At 41.9% G+C, this 19,663-nt stretch overlaps 1 protein-coding gene across 4 annotated transcripts in view; it reads left to right on the forward strand.

Annotated features, from left to right (window-relative positions):
* The window catches only part of KANSL1L (KAT8 regulatory NSL complex subunit 1 like), a 60,635-nt gene extending 44,148 nt beyond the window's left edge, over nucleotides 1-16,487 (forward strand). For 3 of the 4 annotated variants that reach the window (XM_083865384.1, XM_083865385.1, XM_083865383.1), the window contains exons 8-15: nucleotides 2,142-2,252; nucleotides 2,638-2,772; nucleotides 5,099-5,223; nucleotides 6,053-6,177; nucleotides 6,990-7,044; nucleotides 12,448-12,560; nucleotides 14,020-14,173; nucleotides 14,773-16,487. In XM_083865384.1, the coding sequence (XP_083721510.1) occupies nucleotides 2,142-2,252; nucleotides 2,638-2,772; nucleotides 5,099-5,223; nucleotides 6,053-6,177; nucleotides 6,990-7,044; nucleotides 12,448-12,560; nucleotides 14,020-14,173; nucleotides 14,773-15,021 (1,067 nt within the window). In that variant the 3' untranslated portion in view covers nucleotides 15,022-16,487. The remainder of the gene's footprint in view (nucleotides 1-2,141; nucleotides 2,253-2,637; nucleotides 2,773-5,098; nucleotides 5,224-6,052; nucleotides 6,178-6,989; nucleotides 7,045-12,447; nucleotides 12,561-14,019; nucleotides 14,174-14,772) is intronic. The other variant, XR_014590572.1, reaches the window with a different exon arrangement.
* Nucleotides 16,488-19,663: the final 3,176 nt, after the last annotated feature.

The raw sequence follows: 19,663 nt of genomic DNA on the forward strand, positions 1-19,663 counted from the left end.
ACCACCTAAACCTTTCTTCTTTTATACACACTATCACTTCCCCTGACAGCCCAGCTGGACCCAGGGGTTTAGACATGTGTTCAAGGACAGTCTGTGCCCCTTGTCTTCATTCTTACCTCCCTCTGAAGGGAGACTGGGGCGTGTAGCAAGAACACTGACTTTTTGTTTTCTCAGAAAAAGCTTTGTCATCATAAAGTTAAAAAGCTTTGGACTGTGCCGTGGCTACTGTTGGACACTTTGCCAGGATGGAGGAGGAAACTTTTTTTAGCTTCATTCCTGTATCAAGAACATATTTCTTAAGGAATATTTATTCTCTTTTCCAGGAGCCTTGCTAATAATAGTTGAGACAGGGAAAAAGTACTAGACCTACTATCTCCTGTTCAAATGCAGTCCTTAGTTTTGAGGGAGGCTAGATTCATGCTTTACTTTGTGTACTTTGCTGTCTCTGCCTCCTCATGAAGACTACTCTTGACATTTTCTTTCATGTGAAAGAATTACTGTAAATAAATGCATGTTAGAAATTTTCCAAGTTGTAGCCTGCTTCTATTTCATGTTTTCTTTGCAGCTTTCTTGGTTATCTCCTTGCAGAGCAATAACTTCTCTTAAAATACTGCTTGTGCTGTGCCCACATCTTTATATATAAAAATTGTCAGCAGAGTAAAAGAAAAGGAGTTTGCATTCATTATGCAAATTATGTTAAAAATACATTGTTGGCATTTGTTTAATTTTGGAACTCTGGGAGTTTGATTTTTTTGTGTGCAAGAGGGGATTCAAGTTCAAGATTCAGATGTAGTTCTCTCACCTTGGTTTTTCATGTGGTTTTCTTTAAAGGTGAATCATAATTTGCAGACAATCTAGTAAATAGTTTAGTGGGACTGGCTCACTAGTGTCCTCTCATCTGGAAACATAGTTGTCCCTATGTCTAAGTCTTTCTTCCACAATTTCCAAATTATCAAGAATCTTGACTAAAGATGTCAGTGGTTCCAGTATCACTTTAACAGAACAGCACCTCTTTCAACTTGGACCTTGGTTACTGGAAAATTGTAGTTTGTATCTAAGAAGTTTGGATTTGTGGTATTCCCAGAAATCCTAGGCTGTGGATTGATTCAAACAAGCACTCCTGCTCTTTCAGTTAAGATGCAGGAGGACATAATAAAAAATTTGAGTCACTCAGGTGATTTCCCAGGTTAAAAAAAAAACCCAAAAACAAAACAAAAGACCAACAGAATAAGAGAAATGGTTTGGTTGTCTACTTAAATGTTGTGACTAATACACTTTTCAGACCTTCTTTGTTTGACTCAGAAGTGTAGTAGGAAACACAGCAAAAAATCTCAGGGTGTTTTGACAGAACAATCAGATTAGCTCCTTATCAAATTGAAAAAAATAATTGTTCATTATATTTAGCAAAATATATTGCAAGTTTTTGTCCTGGCACATCCTGAAGGCACATGAGGCAAAGACTGTGCATAAATACATGCAGTTATGTTGTTTAATGCCCACCCTTGGGCCCTGCCCACAGCCCTCTTCTCTTTCTGAGTGTAGTAGCTGTCAAGCCTACTTCTTACATTGACACCTTTTTTCAATTAAATTTTGCTTCATTCTTGTAATTTTTTTCCCAGAAAGACTTTTAGAGAGAGGTAGGGGTTTTTCTTAGGCCTTCCTGCCTTACAACAGGGGGTAGATTCCTTACCGTTGGAAATGTTTTGCAGGCTAATTCTGCATTAGAACTCCTATCAGGAAATGAATTACATTGCCCTGCTGTAGACTTTTCCAGGGAGATGGAGGGGGAATGTCCTTTGAAAATACCTATGGGCTCCCAACAGTAACAAATTCCAAAAGTATTAATTACTTTTACCCAAAAGGCTGAGCCAAAGCCTCTTCACATTACAGAAGTGCACTGTGTGCTCTCTGCTGTGCTGGGTTTGGTGCAGGAGCTGGTCAAGAGGGAAGACCCCAGTCTTATTCTCACTGAATACCCTCCAGAGTCTGTTTCAGTCCTTAGCAATATTGCTTACAGATGGTGTTGAATGTGGTGGGTGAAGCAATGCCTAGACCTCTAGTGATGGTGCATAATTCATTGGCTCAGAGGTTGCTATCTTTCTAATACAGACACTGTTCCTTTGGATTTCTTTGTTTATTAGATATTCCTCTTCACATATACTTTGAAACATTATTAAGGAAGGATGACATCAAAGGAGAACCTGCTGATACCTCATCTTTGGGAGGAGAGTTCAAAGTATCTGCTGACAATGGTATGTAAAGCAAAATATTTTAGTATTTGCAAAGCCGTTTTTCATTCGTCAGTATTTTCTACCATGAAGAGGTTCAGTTTATAAACTTGTCACAAAGCAGGTTATCTGAGAGGGTAACTGAATATGGCTTTAGTTGGAAGAGGAATCTCTTCTCAGACCACAGTGTCAGGTTCTCCTTAATTGCACTGAGCTGATTCCACCAGAGCTGTAGGGGATACTACAAGTTGGGGGAGTTTGGACCAGGTGCCTGACTGCAGCCCTGTTACTATTGGCATTCCTATCAGAAGTCTGGGGCTATTATAAATAGTTCAGCAGTTGAGATTTCCTGTAAATAGCACCAATGAAAAGTAATTTCTCAACTTGATACATGCTTTTTCTGTTACAGACTATAATCCACATGTTTCTGTCAAACAATGGAGCAGTGGCTGTTTGTCTAATTCCAAATCTCACTTGGTGTTAGGAACACCTGACCAGCTGTCAGAAGGAAGAAAGAAAAGGCATCTAAGTGAGACAGCAGTAGGTAAGAGAAAAATAACATTGCAAGAGGCTACTACATCTTTTAAAATATGTACTGCATGAATATCACTGGGCTCTGAGAATTAAAAGTTGTCTCCAAAAAGGATAGTGTTACACAACTTATGAAGAAACAGACTTAGAACACTATGAAAATAATTTGCTATTTTAAAGCATAGTAATCATCTTTCTTCTTGAGTGTACATGAAGAATGAGACAAGCTGCTGTATTTTATTTTTGGAGTACTCTTAAAGGAAACTGCTCAGCAGTTCAACTGTGTTCTTCTAATACTGGGTGTCATTCTTAATATGAAAGGGTTTTTTGTAATAGCAGTCAGTGAAACAGACATTGCTAAGTTATCTGTTAAGTCATGTGCCCAATGAAACATTTACTATTCCTGGCATCTTTGTCTACTGTATTTCATTTGTTGTGTTGTTGGTGGTTCTGGAGCCCTTCCAGACTTTTAAGAGGACTTGTGGATAGCCAGTTCTTACTGTGTTTTTATCCTTGTTACCTTTCTATTTTAAGCCACTGAATCTCTACTTCAGCACTTGATAAATTAATAGGAAGTGCCCTAAAAGTTCTGTGATAACGTAGGGATAAACAATTTACCTTACCACTGCAGAGATAAATGGCATCTTACCTCTCCAGGCTGCGAGAATGTAAAGCTAACAGATTCTGTTACAGATTCATTTATGTAACTTTTGGAAAACCTCTGGCAAAATTCTTCACAAGACATTTGAAGAAAATAAGTCACTGAGCAAGAGGCAAAACCATATTAGTTTAAAATTTCCATTAGGAAAGACTTTAAAGATATAAATGATCAGTTAACAGTGTGGAAAAAATAACTGCTTGGTGTATATCTAGACAAAACTGAAAGTGTAATCTTTCACTGGAGGTAGAAATACAGGAATTACTGCAGAGATGCATTAATAAAAAATTATGATCTGGGATTAAAACAAACTCTAAACCCCACAATCCACAACCCCAAAGCAAGACTACCCAACTAATTAGAAAATTTTAGGAGAGAATATAAGCTGTTTTGGGGCACACTGAAAGCTGCTTTGGATTTAGTTGAGGGCTGTCCTTTGAATCCTTCCCCCTGTGCAGTACAGTCTTCTCTTACACTCTGTGCCCATGTCCATCGGGGTGCTGTGCCCTGTCCCCTTTCAGCACCAGTGACCCCAGTGTTTTCCGTGACACCTGCTCCCCTGAGCACTCGCTGGTACCCAGGAGGTGGATGCTGACACAGTGAAACTGAAACTGTTTCTCAGTTTCCCTAAGTGTAGTCATGAACACCGAGATGAACAACTGGAGTTACTTGGGAGCACTAGTAAGAGAGAAAACATCTTGCTATAAACCTTTGGAAGTTGCCATTAGTCTTCTGACAATAGTATTTAGGTTTTTTATAAATGGAACCAAAAAAGCAATCTTTTATCATGAGGATCATCCCAGTGCCAGAAAGCTGTTCTGTGGTACATTCATGAGTAGGAACACAAGTTCTAGCTTATTAGTACTATGGGTGTAGTACTACATATTTATTCCTAATTTGGGCTCTGTCTAGGAGAAATTATCCATGAGGAAGGTCAGCCTAACAAACAAGGCCAAAAATAAAAGCCAGGGAGTTGGAGGGCTGCCTGGGAGATGGTAGTTCATGACCATGACCCTGTCTTCAAGATCAGTCTTACCTCTTTTTCTGTGTTGGAATACACTCATTCTTTTTGTTTGTTGGTATGTTGAGTTCTCCTTTCTTACTGGAAATTAGGTAAAAGGAAAGAGAACAGGTGGTTAAATTGTGAATCCCACTGAATGCTGCTTATACTGGGGCTGAATAGGAGTAAACAGGAATTACAATTTTTCTGGAGCAGTGAATCAGAAGAAACGACTATTTGGATATCTAAACTGATGTTGTTTGTTACCCTTGCTGCCACTTTTATGATTTATTAAGGAAGAAATGGTCAGAGAGAACTTGTGAGATGCACCCCAACTAGAGAAGTGCTGCTGGTGAGCAGAGGGAATCTAAGTCAAGATTGCATTTGCTGTGTGTGTAGTCTATGACAGCTCCCAAAAAAAAAGAGTCAGGATTTGCCCATATGAAGCTGGTTCTATGAGAAAAAATCCTTTGTAGAGTTACAGGGATGAGTTTTGTGGAACAACAATGACAGCATGAACAGCAAGTGTTTATTTAAATGGCTTTTTTTAGTATCCAGTAAATTGTAAGTGGCTCACTTGTAGGCTTCTAGAAATGACTTTATTATTAGTGTGTGGACAAATATCTGCAGTCTAATAGCCCACAGCTGGTGTGTGTTCTCTATTGCTGTTTTTTATGCCAGGCGAAAGCAGCTCTCGGTTTGAGGCATTCTCCTTCCAGCATGCAGAGCCTGAGTCCCACAGCAGTTTTACTGCCACCAGCAGTGTCAGTGCCATGTCTCGGTCCACTCACAGCTCTTCATCACAGGTAAACCAAAGATGTGTCACTGTATCAACTGAAGTATCAACAGAGAGTTGTGCAAATTCATAATCCAAAGCCACGTGCCTTTTACATCTGATTTAGTGTCATATGACAGTGCAGAGCATTTTTACAGTGAATTAAGTGGATTACATTGACTGATTTATTCCAGATGGAGTATGTGGTGTTTCTAAAACAGATACTTGCTTGTAAAAGAATTTTGCAGATCATATAACTGGAGTGTAAGTTTGATTTATTGGCATTGTGCCTTCCCACCCCCCCACCCCCCCCCCAAATTTCATTAAATACACCGTGGTTTATGTTCCCAGTTTTACACAAGGGCACTTACAATGCTTTTATCTTGGTACAGCTATATAAAATGGCCTTGTGGTGCAAATAGAGTCACAAAACTTGTTAACTCTCAGTTTCCCTATTTAAAACCCCTTGTGCAGAAATACAGACAAAGTCCCTGGTATATAGTTTGCTGAGGAGCAGCAGCATTCTGGCTCAGTGTACAGAAACACACAGTTTACTGGAATTAATGGAAAATTCACAAAGATATTCAGGTCCCATGGTTTTGCTAAGCCTAGTGGTGTTCTGGTGCTGTGTAAGTCACCATGTTTTAATGCAGAGTTGAGTTTAAATGTGTATCCTACACAGCTTAGACAGCACACACTCCTTTATTCCCTTGAGTCAATCATCATCAAAGAGCACATAAATGAGCACTTTAGAACAGTCTATTTTCATTAGAGTTCAGGCTTTCTTCTTGTCAAGTTCTGGTGTTTCTCTGCTAACATGATTTGAGCTGATGTCCTCTTGTGTTGATTCTGTGATTCAGCATAACTCCAGGAGGAGGTTGAGAAGTGAGAGCTCCTATGATATAGACAACATTGTTATTCCCATGTCACTGGTGGCACCATCAAAGTTGGAGAAACTACAGTACAAAGAAATCCTTACTCCAAGGTTTGTTCACAGCCTCTTTAATTGCAAAGACATGAAAATGGACACGAGAACATTAACTAAGAATATAATTTGCATGGAGTTAGAAAATGTTGTAATACTAAAGATGATCTTTTCATGCATTTGGGTTTTTACCTGTGCATTTCAGTTCATGTGACTGAAGTGGGAAGACTGGACAGCTGATAGTACAGGAGAATAGTCTGATATACACAGGGATGTGGCAGATGCACAGACTGGCTAAAAGTAGAAGTGGATTTATATAATCTTAATTGTAGTTATGGCCTTTAATATGCCATAAGGCTGACAAGCTCTGAATGATTTTTTTGAGATTGTTATCTTTCTTTGTGTGTTCACAAGAAAGTAGTAAACTATTTTCTCTAAATTAACAGAAATAGATTTAGCTTTTTAATTATTTTTTAATTTAGTCATTCTAATACAGTAGAATAAGCTTATTTCTTTCCATACAATGTAGGCCTGCAATCCATGATTCTAGAGACTTTTTTCTCCTTTGTTTTAGAAAGAGAACATCTTTAGATTTCAAAAACAGGGTGATTGGTCTCCTCTGCTTCAGTGTCTTAGTAGCACTTTGCCTGAAGTGCTAAATGTACTTGTTCTGTACTTTAAATCCATAATATGTGTTTGCTTTTTTATTGTCTTTTAAATAAAAAAAAATTATTTCAACTGTATTGGATATCTTAAAGACTGTGTTAGGAAAAGGAAAGGTTAGATACCTTGTTGGGAAAGGAAAATATAAATTTCAGGCATCTGTTACCAGCACCTTAAGTTTAATTTGATTTTCCTTGTCTTATTTCTAGCTGGAGAGTTGTTGAACTTCAGCCTTTAGAAAAATCTCAAACAGATGAAGAAGAGGTAGGCTGTATTTTAATTAAACCACCATGTTTATATAAAGTAGATACAATATATAATTGGGGTAATTGGTACATACTTTCTGAAAACACTGACTTCATAAAAATCCCAGTAAGTTTCAACTTTCAAAAATAAAGTATTGAGTATCAGATTGTGCAAATGATTCTTACCTCTACAGTGGAAGACAGAAATGCAAGTATACCATTAATATTCCTTGTTCATTGTTTGTCTGGCTCTTCTGCCCCTTGTGCTGACCAAAGGGTCCCTTGGGTCAGGCTGTGCCACCCTGTTCCTGAGCACTGTAATGCTGCCTCTCCCAGTGTCACTGTCTTCTGGGGCCACCAGTGCTGTCCCTCCCTCTCATCCCCTCCTTCCATGGCCAGTTCTCATGGCTTGTTGCTCTTCATGTGGTCATCAGGCATCTTGCTTGTGGGTCCAACAAGTTTCCTCAGTTTTCTTTTCAGTATTTGTTTTCCTGCAACCCTCCTGTTGGGAACAAACTTTTCTGCATTGTCAGGAACAACATAACCTTCAGCATTTCCTGCCTGCCTGCCTGCCTGAGGCAGGAATGCCTGTTGAGCTAAGTTTGCAAGTCATGGGCTAATTTTGCTTCCTCCAGACATAAGAATCTACCTTTTTCTTCAGGGAATGTCTGGACTTTGCAGCTGGGGGGTCCCTTTCTCCCCTAATCAGGGGTTTAAGGCATTTCCTAACCTTGGGGTGAATGTGTCAGCAAGTCTGGTCTCTAGGCTGATTTTCTGTCCTTCCAATCTTCTTGTGGCTTCTTTTCCAGAAACCTGTCAGTTTTGCTGTCCTTTGGACATCTTTAATCTCCCTCTAGCCTCTGCCACTATCACCAGTTGTAACTGTAGGATTTGTATTCCTGCCTTTATCCACAATATCTGTCCTGGAGCTGCTATTTGAGAGAATCTCTACAGCAGAGGTTTAGTTGCCATAGCGGTAGAAAAAGATTGCATTTAGGTAGCAGTGCAGAAGGTTACAGTAAACTCAGTAAACAAATTATTATGTCACTCCCTTGGGGTAGAAAATACAACTCTCCACAAAGGCACAAACTGCCTCAGAGGTTTACTAGATCTGCAGCTACCTGCTCCAGAGCCTTTCCTTTAGGAGAACATCATGGTCTCAACTCCTTACCTGGCATAGTTGCACTTACTTGGCAGCATACTCTTGGGTTGGAAGGAAAAGCTTTCTTTGTCCCTGCCTTTTCCAATGCAGTTGAGAAATTCCTGTGGAATCTGAGGTCAAATTTATGTCACTCCCACCCTCCGACTTCTGGGTTGGTACATCCCACCTAGCAGGAAACATGCCTGTCCTTCCTTTGTACCGAGAAGGTCAAATTCCACACACAGGAGAACTCTCCTGCAAGGATATTTAATTAAACCATTTGGATGATAACTAATAAAGGCAGCAAGGGCACACTGTCCCTTGAGCATCCACTGTTCATTGCTGTCTTCATCATGGTGTCTGGAGGAGAGTGAAGAATTTCAACAGTGGTTTGCACTCAGGGCTTCAAGGAACTTGCATGGAATAAGTGGATGTCTTGTTTAGATTTCAGATCCCATAGAGATGACTTGTCTCATGCTTTTAGTGTATTTTGCTAAGGGAGTTCAAGGTCTCTCTCTGAAGCTCATGGACTAGTGTCTGAATTAAAAGCCCACCCAGTACATTTGTGTTTCCGTGACTCTCAATCCTGCATGATTCATCCTCTGGCCAGGAAATCACTTGAGTTAACAATACAGCAGCTTTGCCTCCTGCTGTGGCCCACTGCTTCTGTATCATCTGTCAGCTACTGGGGAGAATGAGGGGAAGAGATGTCAGACAGAGAAAAACGCTAATGGTCTCGTTTGTGTAAATCATCCTTTGCCAATTTCCCCCTTTCTTTTGGGATCGTGTTAATTAGTTTGGATGTTCTTCAGAGTACTGAGAAAAGGTGATTGACCACAATTCTTCAACTTCCTCTAGCTTTTGCTACTGAGTAAACTTGTAAAAAGACATGAGGAAACAGCACTGTTACCTGTTGGCATTTTCTGCACTCATGCTCTGACACTCTTGAAATTGCTCCATGTGCTAAAGTCAAGGCAAGCTTCAGTAGGTCATTCATGTAACACAAGAGAAAGCAAAATATACTTTCTGCTTTTATATAAAAATATACTTTCTGCTTTTTCTTTGTTTCACTGCATAGTAGCCTGTGGTGGTGTTGGAGATTATTTAACTTTAAATTTTTTTTGTGATACTACATAATAGTTTCTTTACTTCTCTCTCTTCTGCATAATACCTTCATATCTTCTGCATAGCTAATTTAGAACTTCAGAGTTGTCCCTGTGTCAAGAAATAGTCAGGGATTTCTGACACTGGATAAGTTTTCTTCTTCATCTTCATTGTCTTTGTTGTCTTAATCTTTGTCTTCTCTGTCTTCTTCATTTAGAGGCTTTCAATGTAACAACCTCTATCCATGCACTAGACCTGCATCCAGCATTTACTAAGTTACAAAAAAAGTAGGGTCTCAAATTTGTTGTGCTCCACATGAGCCACACTTCCAAGCATGGGAACTCAGCACTTTCTGGGAATCAGGCCTATTCATTGTGCCTTTGAGAACAAAAAGCTTACCTTTTATGGGTGCATTTTTGTGTCTGGAAATTTTGCCTTATAAGAACAAAATTGGTAATGCAAAAGTTAATCCACTATCTATGTCTGCTCTGTTACTTGCTCTAAAAATACTTTCTGGAAATAGAACATTTGAGTTTCCTGATTTGCATGTATGAATTTGCAGTCTTATTACTTTAAGGCATGGGAGGGTGTGGCACAGCTTTTCCTGTTTTGTTTTGGTTTTCATTTGTTTTGTCCAGTTCAAAGCTCCTGGAAAGGCACAGTTGTAACTTTCAAGATTATTTTGTAGTTGTTTTAGTAATGACAAATTCTTTGGAGTAATTCCTTGTGCAATTAGTTTTGCATAAATGTTTTTGTGGCCTATGACTCAGTTTCCTGTGGAGCCAAAGAGTGAAACACAGATTTGGTTGTTTTGAGAACCTTTCAGAAATGTTCCTGGTGCTATTCAACATTAATGCACAGTGTGTTGTAGTGTCATGGGGGGATCCAAAGCTTAGTTTTCTTTGAGTGAAATCATTAAACATCCCTCACAAACAGGCCTTCCCCATAACCTCCTCTCTCAACATCACTGCCAGATCCATCCACTGAGGGATGACTCTTCCTTAGTGAGGAAAAAACACCAAATTTCTCCTGTTACAGAACTTTAAATTAATCTAAAGCTGTTAGAGGAAATGCTGGGGAGCAGCAGAGGTGGTAGTGAACCAAGTAAAGACCTTTTATTCTGATGTCATGAAATTTTTATCCATAGAACAGATAATAATTTTTAAATAAGAAAATTTACTGTTCAAAAGAATAGGGTAGAACTCTCTTTAAATAAACAAATGGTTAAATATGCTATCACTAGATATGGAAAACAAACAAGGCTTATTTCTGTATTTTTCAAAACTCTTCACTTGGAGAGGAATGTGGACTTTGATTTTTGAATGGAAACTTGTTAAAATGAAATTTCTTCCCAGCATGAAAAGTTTTGGCAATTTGCTAAGAAAAGTATTTTCAAATTCCTAAGTTTTTCTTTCTAAATTATATTTTGCTTCCAGTTCAAAGGAAATCTGATCACAGAAAAATCCTGAATTTTCTCCAAGGGAATAACACTTTTGTACTTCATAAAATTCTCACTTTCATGCTATGCATCATTGACCTTGGAAAGACAGAATGTGAACTGAGATGTAGCCCTGTTTGGATGCTCTCCAAGTGACAGAGCTGCTGAATTTCAGAGAGAGGAGGAAGCCCATTAAGTTCACTTGCATGAAAGGAAACCAGCAGCTAACAAAGTGGTTTGTGTTTAACATAAATAAATAAAAGCGATGAAGGAGCCTTCAGCAAGGAGTGATGAGATGAGCAAACTAAGCAGCCTGTTTGTCTGAAGGTTCTTGTCAAGTGCTGGGCTGAGGAGAAACTGTGCAGCCACAGTTGTACAAATGGGTCCTGTGTCTGATTCCAATCCAAATGAAACTTTTGGGGTCACATTGATAGGTTGTGATACTTTGCCACTTAGTGGCTGTGATCACCTCAGTGCTGAGAGACTGGATATGGAGATGGCTTCCACAGAAACACGATGGAGTGGAGCACTGCCAGTGTCTCTATGGCACTACCTGGCGCTGCAGTGAGCACCCTACATTGGGTTCTCTATTTTGTAGGCTCAGTTGGAAGATAAATCGTGTTACTTGTACAACACCACTGAAGATTTTGCTTTAGAAAAAAAAAAAAAAAAAAAATGCAGTTTATTTTCCATGAGCCCTCCCCAATTATTAGTATAGTTCTTGTCCAGGACTGATTTGGCAGTGCAGCTTCACAGCTCCTATGACCAGGAATTGTTCTTTCCAAGAATTTTTCAGCTTTTGATTTGGGACTAAGCTGGCATAAAATCCATGGCTGCAGCACTCAAATGCTCCTGCCAAGCTCAGCTTTTTAGGTGAACTTTGAATGGTTTGGAGCACTTTGAAACAACTGTGAGCTGTACTGGAGGGATGCAGCCAAGAACTCCCCCTGCCATCAGGGGAGTGAGGGGGAAGGGCAGCAAAGTGCTCCTCAGCCAGCCCTGGCTAAGGAGCAAACTTCCTGGTGTGTTGCCATTGGAGAAACACAGATGGTACTTTCACAGTGAAATAGCTACATCTTTTACCTAAAAAGCTGGCTCTTGATGTACGAAGAGCAGGTAAAGCACTTGCAATTAGGGCTGGTTTAAGCTGTACTTGGGATCATGCAAACCATTGGGTAAGAAATAATATCTTCAAAGCAGAAGACATTTTCTGCTTGGTTTCACAGCAGGAATGTGGCACCTCAGGTTCACCGAGTTCCTCTCTGTGGAGTTACCAAAGTCCTTGGTGATCTCAAACCTATTTCTCAGGGCTTAAAGAGCACCTGGCAAATCCTGCTGCCTCCCAGCCTCCTCCTAAAGCAATCTGTTGGAATTTTTCCTTGTCTTTTTAATGTACTTTTAACACTGCCTTGATTTGCAAATGAATACTTGTCCTCTAAATTTTCTGCCTCTCACCATAGAGAAAAATGTGTTAGTTGCGTGGAGGGGGTCTAACTTGTATATCCATTCAGATCAACCACAGACATGTAAAGAAATAAAGCTAAAATGACAGCACCCCACACACCAGAGCTCTCCTAAACTAAAAAGGCATAAATGTGCCTTTATAGTGAAAGCATGCATTGTGTTCCCTCTCCTTGTTTGTTTGAACAGACCTTTGCAGAATTACGTATGATACTGCTGGTGTTGTTTTTAATGTTTTTAATGATGTTGATGGCAGCTCTCCCTGTGTGTGGTTATAGGCAGAAGACCTGTCAGACAAAGCTTTTTCCTCGCGCCACACCAAGTATGAAGAGAGAGAGCGCGCGAGGTGGTCGCTGTGGGAGCAGAGCCGCTGGCCCAGGAGGAACAGCAGGCAGGTGTATTAGCTTTGATAAGAGCCTTCCTCTTGAACCTGGTGTGGGTTGTGGTACAGCAGTGTCAGAAATGCTGTCACTGGAGTTTGGAAATGAGGGCACCATTCGTTAATTAACTCATCAGGGACAGTACCAGGTATGTTTAACTTTGTGGCTGCTAAGGGAAGGCAGTGCTGAGGCATGCACTCTTACAGAAATTGGGCTTGTTAGTGATCTAAACAAACATCTTCCTCACAGAGCAGAGAGCTCTGCTACACTCCCAGTCACTATGACTTTAGCCACCCAGTGTATCACGAGTCCTTCTTCACTCACCTGCCTCAGATGATACTCCACAGTGTTCACAGATGTGTTTCTGAAGGGTCCTGGGCTGTGCCAGGGGCCTTACACTTAGAAAGTCATTGTGTGAATGGTTCATTCTCACAGGCTTGCCATCTGGTGCAGAGCTCATTGGATTTAAATATAACCACTAAAAGTCTTGCAAAAAGTAGTGTATATTGGAACAAACATCAAAAACCTGCATCTGTGATTTGGCCCTGAGAAAATGATTCCCATAAACCACTTTACAATCTTCCAGGGTAAAAAGCAGCCTATAAATGTTGGGATAACTTTTTCTGCTATTTATCATATGCTTGTGTCTGCTCTTGTCTGAAAGTGAACCATAACACTAGGAATAAATAGTCAAAGATAGCTTTTTTAATGCAGGATAAAAATAAAACTAAGCCATATTGAGGGATTTTATTTTAAGTAATTTTATATTAAGTAATCCCAACTTTAGAAAGTGTACTGAAAAATGAAAAGTTCTGTATGTACCTTGATCTTGAAACTGTGAACTCCTTGTAAAATCTTAATGCTACTTGAATTCAGAATTAAACTGCTCATTGACCTGAGCAAGGTCAGGCTTCCACCTGGCATTTCAGATGCATGCCACTATTTTATATCTAGTTTAAATTTCTATTAAAAGTCAAAACTTTTAATCTTGCTACATTTTTGATTGCTATGGACTTGAGTCTGGAGCAGAAGTGGTAAGGGGGAGGCCCAAGGGCTTGTCTCTCAAGTTGCACTTGGCACAGTGCTGACCCCACAGGCTCCTGTGGGTGATGCTGCCCTCCAGAGTGGAACAGCCTGTGGCTCACTGCTTTCTTTTGTCCAAACTCACAGTTCTGGTGAGCATGTGGAGCAAGATGTAGGAGTGGGACTAGTCACTAGCAGGCTGCAGGCAGGGTTTGCCTGTCCCACACATTTTATCCACTTAGTTCCTCCACATAGTGCCTTGCTTTGGCTCCAGCCAGCAAGGTCAAGAACCACACCAGTTTTCCTCTGCTCTTTTGGTTTAATTAAGCAGAATGAAAGTAGCATGTATGGAGAAGCTGAACACTTTGAAAAGAAAACATGAACTGCTCATGACAATGTGAAAGGTCAGGGGGTAGCTCTTGAAACTCCTTTCTCATTCTGCACTAGATCTTACAGCAAGAACGCTGATGGCCGGCACAGCCAGGACTCGATGCAGAAAGACCATTGTGCTGCTGACCCTGCTCCTGACCCAGCTGCAGAAGCCCACAGCTCTGTTTGTTCAGGGATGGCACCACTCTGCAGGGAGAGCCAGGAGGAGAAGGTGGGTCCTTCCAATAGCTTCCAGGTCTGGTCAGGTCTTCAGTGACAACAAAGAAAACTGAAGATATTCTCCTGTCTCACTGATCAGAATCTCAGGCTGTCACCCTAGATTAATGTGCACTGAACGTAGTACTCCTGTTTAGAACTACATTGCTGTGCTTTGTAAATTAACCCCAGATCTGTCAACAAAGGTTTCATTGCTCAGTACACATGGCACATGCTTTTGAAGCAAATATGGGAAGACTGGGTTCAGAGCTGGGTTTTTTTCCAGGGGTGTTGGCCAAGGTTCCAGATAGGCCTGATCGTTACGGGGTCAGGCATGCTGATGGTCTGGCATTGGGAAAGGAGTTTCCTTGCCTGTTCAAGGGTAGGTCTATTATTAGTTCAAAACCTTATGCAGCCAGCTTACATCTTCATGCCTGGCAGTGTTGTTTTGTATTCTTTATCTGAAGAGCCCTGCAAGCACTGTAAAGACACTCCTTTGTTACTTGATAGCACATGATTCTGCACACAGTTGATCAGTTCAGACTCAACTGAAATCCCTTTTTATCCTCTATACTCTTTTTCCACCCTCACTCCTACTCTTCTGCTTCCTTTCAGTCTGGGCTGTGGGAACTTCGAGTTTTTCCTCTAAAAGATGAAGAGGTAGAAGCTTTACTGTGCCAAGATCAAGTAACGAATCAGACTGAAATGTCAAGTGCAACTTTCCCCAGCAACTCTCCCTGCACTCCAGGCACACCCACTGCTTTGCCAGACAATGGCTATCCATCAAGGAAACAATCTACCCAAGAGTCAGAAGACTGCAAAAGCGTTTGTCTGGGAAGCAACAGTACAAGGAAACAAAGGTGACAGGGAATAATGTGGTTCATTAAGAAAGCCAATTAAGGTGGAGAGAAGTGTAAGGTAAAATCTCTCGTTCACACAGCATATGACAGCACAATTCAATACCTTTATGTTAGCTGCATATAATATATTTTCTTTCTTGCTTTGTAACAGGCAGGATAAATCCCAAAGACAACACTTTCTTCTTCCTGAACCCCAAGAGAAAGTAATTATTTCAAGCTGGAAGTCTAATATTCCCAATGTCGGGAGTGGGCGCACATAAATTGCTGGCACCGTTCACTTTCTGTTGTCATATTGCCACATTTGTCAATAATCATCCTTTTCTGTTTGTTTGTTTTCAAATGCATATCTGGTTCTAGGTGGACTCTGGTGCAGCAGGAGATGCTGCCACCTTATCCAACAACTTCAACTGAACACAGAAAAACTACTTGAAAACAGTGGGGATAAGCGTTAGCCTCAGATTATTCTCCTGTGTGGCATGGCCATGGGGCAAAACCCTGTCTCTCTAACTGCATGTGTAAGGTCAGGGTAGGTGAGAACCAGCAGGTCAAGCCAGGGGATCTGGAAGCTTCAGGGTGTCAGTAGTGCCAGGGCATGTTTCATATTGAAGTCCTCAAGCAATAAGGTAGAAGTAGCCCAGTGCATTGCCACAGTCAATGGATCTGACACCCACAAAGCAGGGTCTGCTTCAGGCCCATGGGGAGGGAGAGGCAGGAGGAAAGAGGGCTTGAGCCAAATCAGTGGAATGTTGTGGTTTGGATCATCTTACTTCCTTAGTCCTTCAGTAGCTAATGAGGCTCATCATACTTTGCTTTAATATGTTAAAGTCTTGTTCCTATTTCTGTACAGTGCCTTGTACGAGTCTCATAAGTATGCCAACATTTGGTGACTAGCTGGAAGGGAAAAGATGATTGATGTCTTGAAGAGCAATAAAAAAAGCCCCAAAGCTTTCCATTGTGATTCTGGATAGATTTTTCATTTCCCAATGCATTCACAGTGAGAAAACAATGGCAAGTTGTTTAAACTTGCATCTAAATAGCATAGCTTGGAATGTATCTGCAATCCCAAGAGGTATTAACAAAGATTAAACATTGAATGTAGGTGTAATCCATCAACAGGCAGTTTTTCTGTGTAGGACAGTTGAAGGCAATTTAATAGGAGTCTCTGTTTTTTGTGCAGTTTTCTTCCATGTGTAATACCTGGAATGGCACTGGACAGATGACCCAGTTTTATTTACAATTTTTTTTTGGTCAAAATGACAGGAATTACAGACTGGGCATATGAAAACAGTTCAGTAAAGTTTCAACACTACAACCTATTGCTACATTGTAGTTTATTGCACATTCTGATTATTTTTAAACACTTTTTTTAACACTGGTTTGTCTTAAACTTGAATCTTGCCTCAATGTCTGATACAATAATCTTTGATGCAAGGTTGGTTTTTTAATTAAAAGTTATTTCTATATTTGTTGCATACAGTCTGAATTTGATGGCTTTTTAGAAGTGAAGAAGAAGCAGCAATACTTCTCTTGGCACAGAGCTGTGCTTGGCCTGCAAACCCACTGTTTGCAGATGCTGCACTTATGCTGTGAGGCCAAGGGCCCCCTCAGTGCCTCAGTACACAGGTGTGTGTTGCCCTCTCTCTCACCCTGCATCTGCTTCCAGGAGGAAGTGTCTGAAAGGTCAGTGTCTCAGGTGTTTTGCAGGTCTTTTCCATACCCCTGTCTACTCCTTAGGAAGCCTCATCTGACCAGTTCTCACCCAGCTTTGTTGTAAGGTGTGGGCTTCCTGTGTTGTCTTATCCCTGGGGCAGAGGGAGGAATTCCTGCACTTCAGGAGAGGGGACAGACCAAATAAACCAGCCACTGGAGGGTGGAAACAGAAGGGTGTTAAAAAGGAGGCCAAAGACCCCCTGTGTCACAGGAGCTGCATTATCCCAGTTTGGTCATCCTGGAACTGCAGAGCATCATCCCTGCACTGCAGGTCAGGTCCCAGCTGCCCGTGGTGCCAAACCATCGTGTGGCTGCAGGGTCAGCCCTGGCGTGGCTAAAGCAGCTGCTGGGTGCTTTGTCCAGGGTCTGCAGAGGCAGGTGGTGTCTGAGCAAGGGAACCACCTTTGCTTTGTCCCCTCTTGGATGTTCCTGCTAGCCCTTGTGGGAACCTGCTATTGCTTCGTGATAAAAACAAAAATAGCAATTAGAAGGGTAGTTAGAGAAAGGCTGAGCAGGGACAAGACAGAAGCAAAATGTCTGTTTGGTCATTACCACTCATGGCAGAAATTATTGTAATAAGTTACGGGAGACTCCATTTTCCTCATGGGGGAAAAGCCAATTCTTTATTCACATCACTCGCTTTACACAGTTTTCACACACTTTGTGTGCAAAACCCATTGGCTGGTACTTTTCTTCCCACTTCATTTATTACTCAGAAGGTGATTTGTGTGTATGGGCTGAGATTCAGGTTGTTTACATTTTTTCTTTATGGGTTCTCATGGAACAGATCTTACTGTTCACACAGATGCACTTACTTTTCAACCCAAGAATAGGTTGTTGTGTTAACAAACCTTTCATACCAAGATTGTTTTCATATGGGAAATAATAATTAATAGCATTTAGCCTTGCTCAAGAAGGTAACAGAGCATTATATTATTGGACCTTAACTAAACATAACTGCAAATTAGTACCTTTAAAAGTTATAGACACAACAAGAGGTAGCTTATTCTACTGTTATTAACATGAAAAGAAAATGAAAAAGTGAACAGTCCGTAAGAGAAATAACAGCATGATGATGTACTGGAGGGATAAAAGTCACAATAAGCATATTAAACTTACAAGTAATTTAGTTATGGGAAAACCCATGGCAACTGCAAATTTCATGGAAACACAAATTTAGTAAGATTTTTTAGAGTGCAGAGTTACTGAAAATAAATAACATGTAAGTTGGCAGACTGCTGAACAGCTGAGTAGTTTCTCGCTATTGTATTTTGTGTAATTCCATCTGGCAAATTTGTTAACATTCCTGTTAAAGAAATCTGAGTATGCTGAAATCTTTGACAGGTAATAAGGCACTGCAGTGACTGCTTTCTGTCTCTTCAGCAGCAGTAAAAATGTAAAATATTAGAATTCAGTCAGAAAACAAATTTAACTTTAAAAACCCTGCATCAACACGTTTTCAAGGCATACACACACAACACGTAAAGCTTCATTAAACAGAGACAGTAATCAGACCCCACTCGGCGCTGGAGCGGGGCAGGCTGTGCTGCCCGCAGGGAAAGAGACGGGGGGAAAGAGAATGAAAGCTCCGGGCGCTTCCCCCGCTGCTGCTGCGGGGAAAGGGAACACCAAAGGCGGCCGCGTTGTGCTCACATCCCGGGGCATGAGATCCTGGACTCTGCGGTGCCGGGGCGCGGCGGGAGCTGCTCACTCCCGCCTGCCCCCGACACCGCGGGACAAACGCGACACTAAAACCCGCGTATAGCAAAAGGGAGAAACACCGCAAACAACTACAGAAAAGGTTAAAAACACACAAAGCGCTTGTGGCTCCCACCCCGGAGCCGCCGGGGCTGTGGGAAAGAGACACCGGGCGGGAACGGCTCCGGAACCTTCCGCTCCGGGGAGCTGCGTTACAGGAAATGGTGTCCGGTCCCTGCCATCCGCAGCGCTGTCCCCTCCCGAACGGGGCCGCGAACCGAGCGAGGCCCGGGGCTTTCTGCGGGATGGATCAAACTCGCCCGCCCGCGGCCACCGCGGCTTCCCGGGGAGCGGGGGCGCCCTCCCCGCACCGCCCCCGGGGCACTGTGTCCCGCCGGGCCCGTTTGACAGCGGCACACGCGCACAGGCCCGGCTCTGTTGGGTCCCCCCGCGGCGGCTCCACACGGCTTGGAGGGAAAGCGGTTCCCAAGTGGTATAACCGTATTTAACAGTCTTCTCAACGCGAAAAACGGCATTCAAAGGTAACACTCCCATCGGGCAGAGCGAACAGCCACAGGAGGTACTGACTGCCCCAGAGGGCCCTGGAGGCCGCGGGGGGCGGTTCCCGCAGCAGCTGCGGCCCCTTCAGCACATTGTCATTTTTAACCACTTTCTAATGAAATACCGTCTAGGTAACGACCTTGTGGCTACCATATCGTCCCCTATGACCGCTGCCCACAAAACCTGCCCCAGCTCGTCCCACCTTTCTATAGAAAAGTTATATATAAGGGCTCACACACGTATTGTCGCTTTTTTGTCCGCTGAAAATCGTGATTTAAGATTTCCCGTATTTCACCCCCTTTTTAAACTCTTAAGTCTACACTTAGACTCTAAGCCTACACGTTTTAGACTCTAAGTCCACACGTTACTCCGCGGTGTATATGCGTAATTTCGCGCGTGTTACGCTCCGCGGCGCGAAACTTCCGCCGCGTATTTTTCACCTATTTTTGGTCACCGTCTCTCCGGCTCAAGGAGATATTTGTTTCCACGTCGTATTACTTTCCGTCGTATTATTTGCACGTCGTATTATTTCCCGGCGTATTATTTGCACGTCGTATTTGCAGGGTTCTCCAGCCCGTGTCCCGCGTCTCCCCGGAGTCACTGTAATGTATTCCGCTGTAATGTATTTCCCGGCCCGGGCCGCGCTCTCCCGCGGTGCGAGGTGGTTCCTCGCCCAT

Source organism: Zosterops lateralis (assembly GCF_965231275.1).
Source record: "Zosterops lateralis genome assembly, chromosome: 7".
In the NCBI taxonomy this organism is placed as follows: domain Eukaryota; kingdom Metazoa; phylum Chordata; class Aves; order Passeriformes; family Zosteropidae; genus Zosterops; species Zosterops lateralis.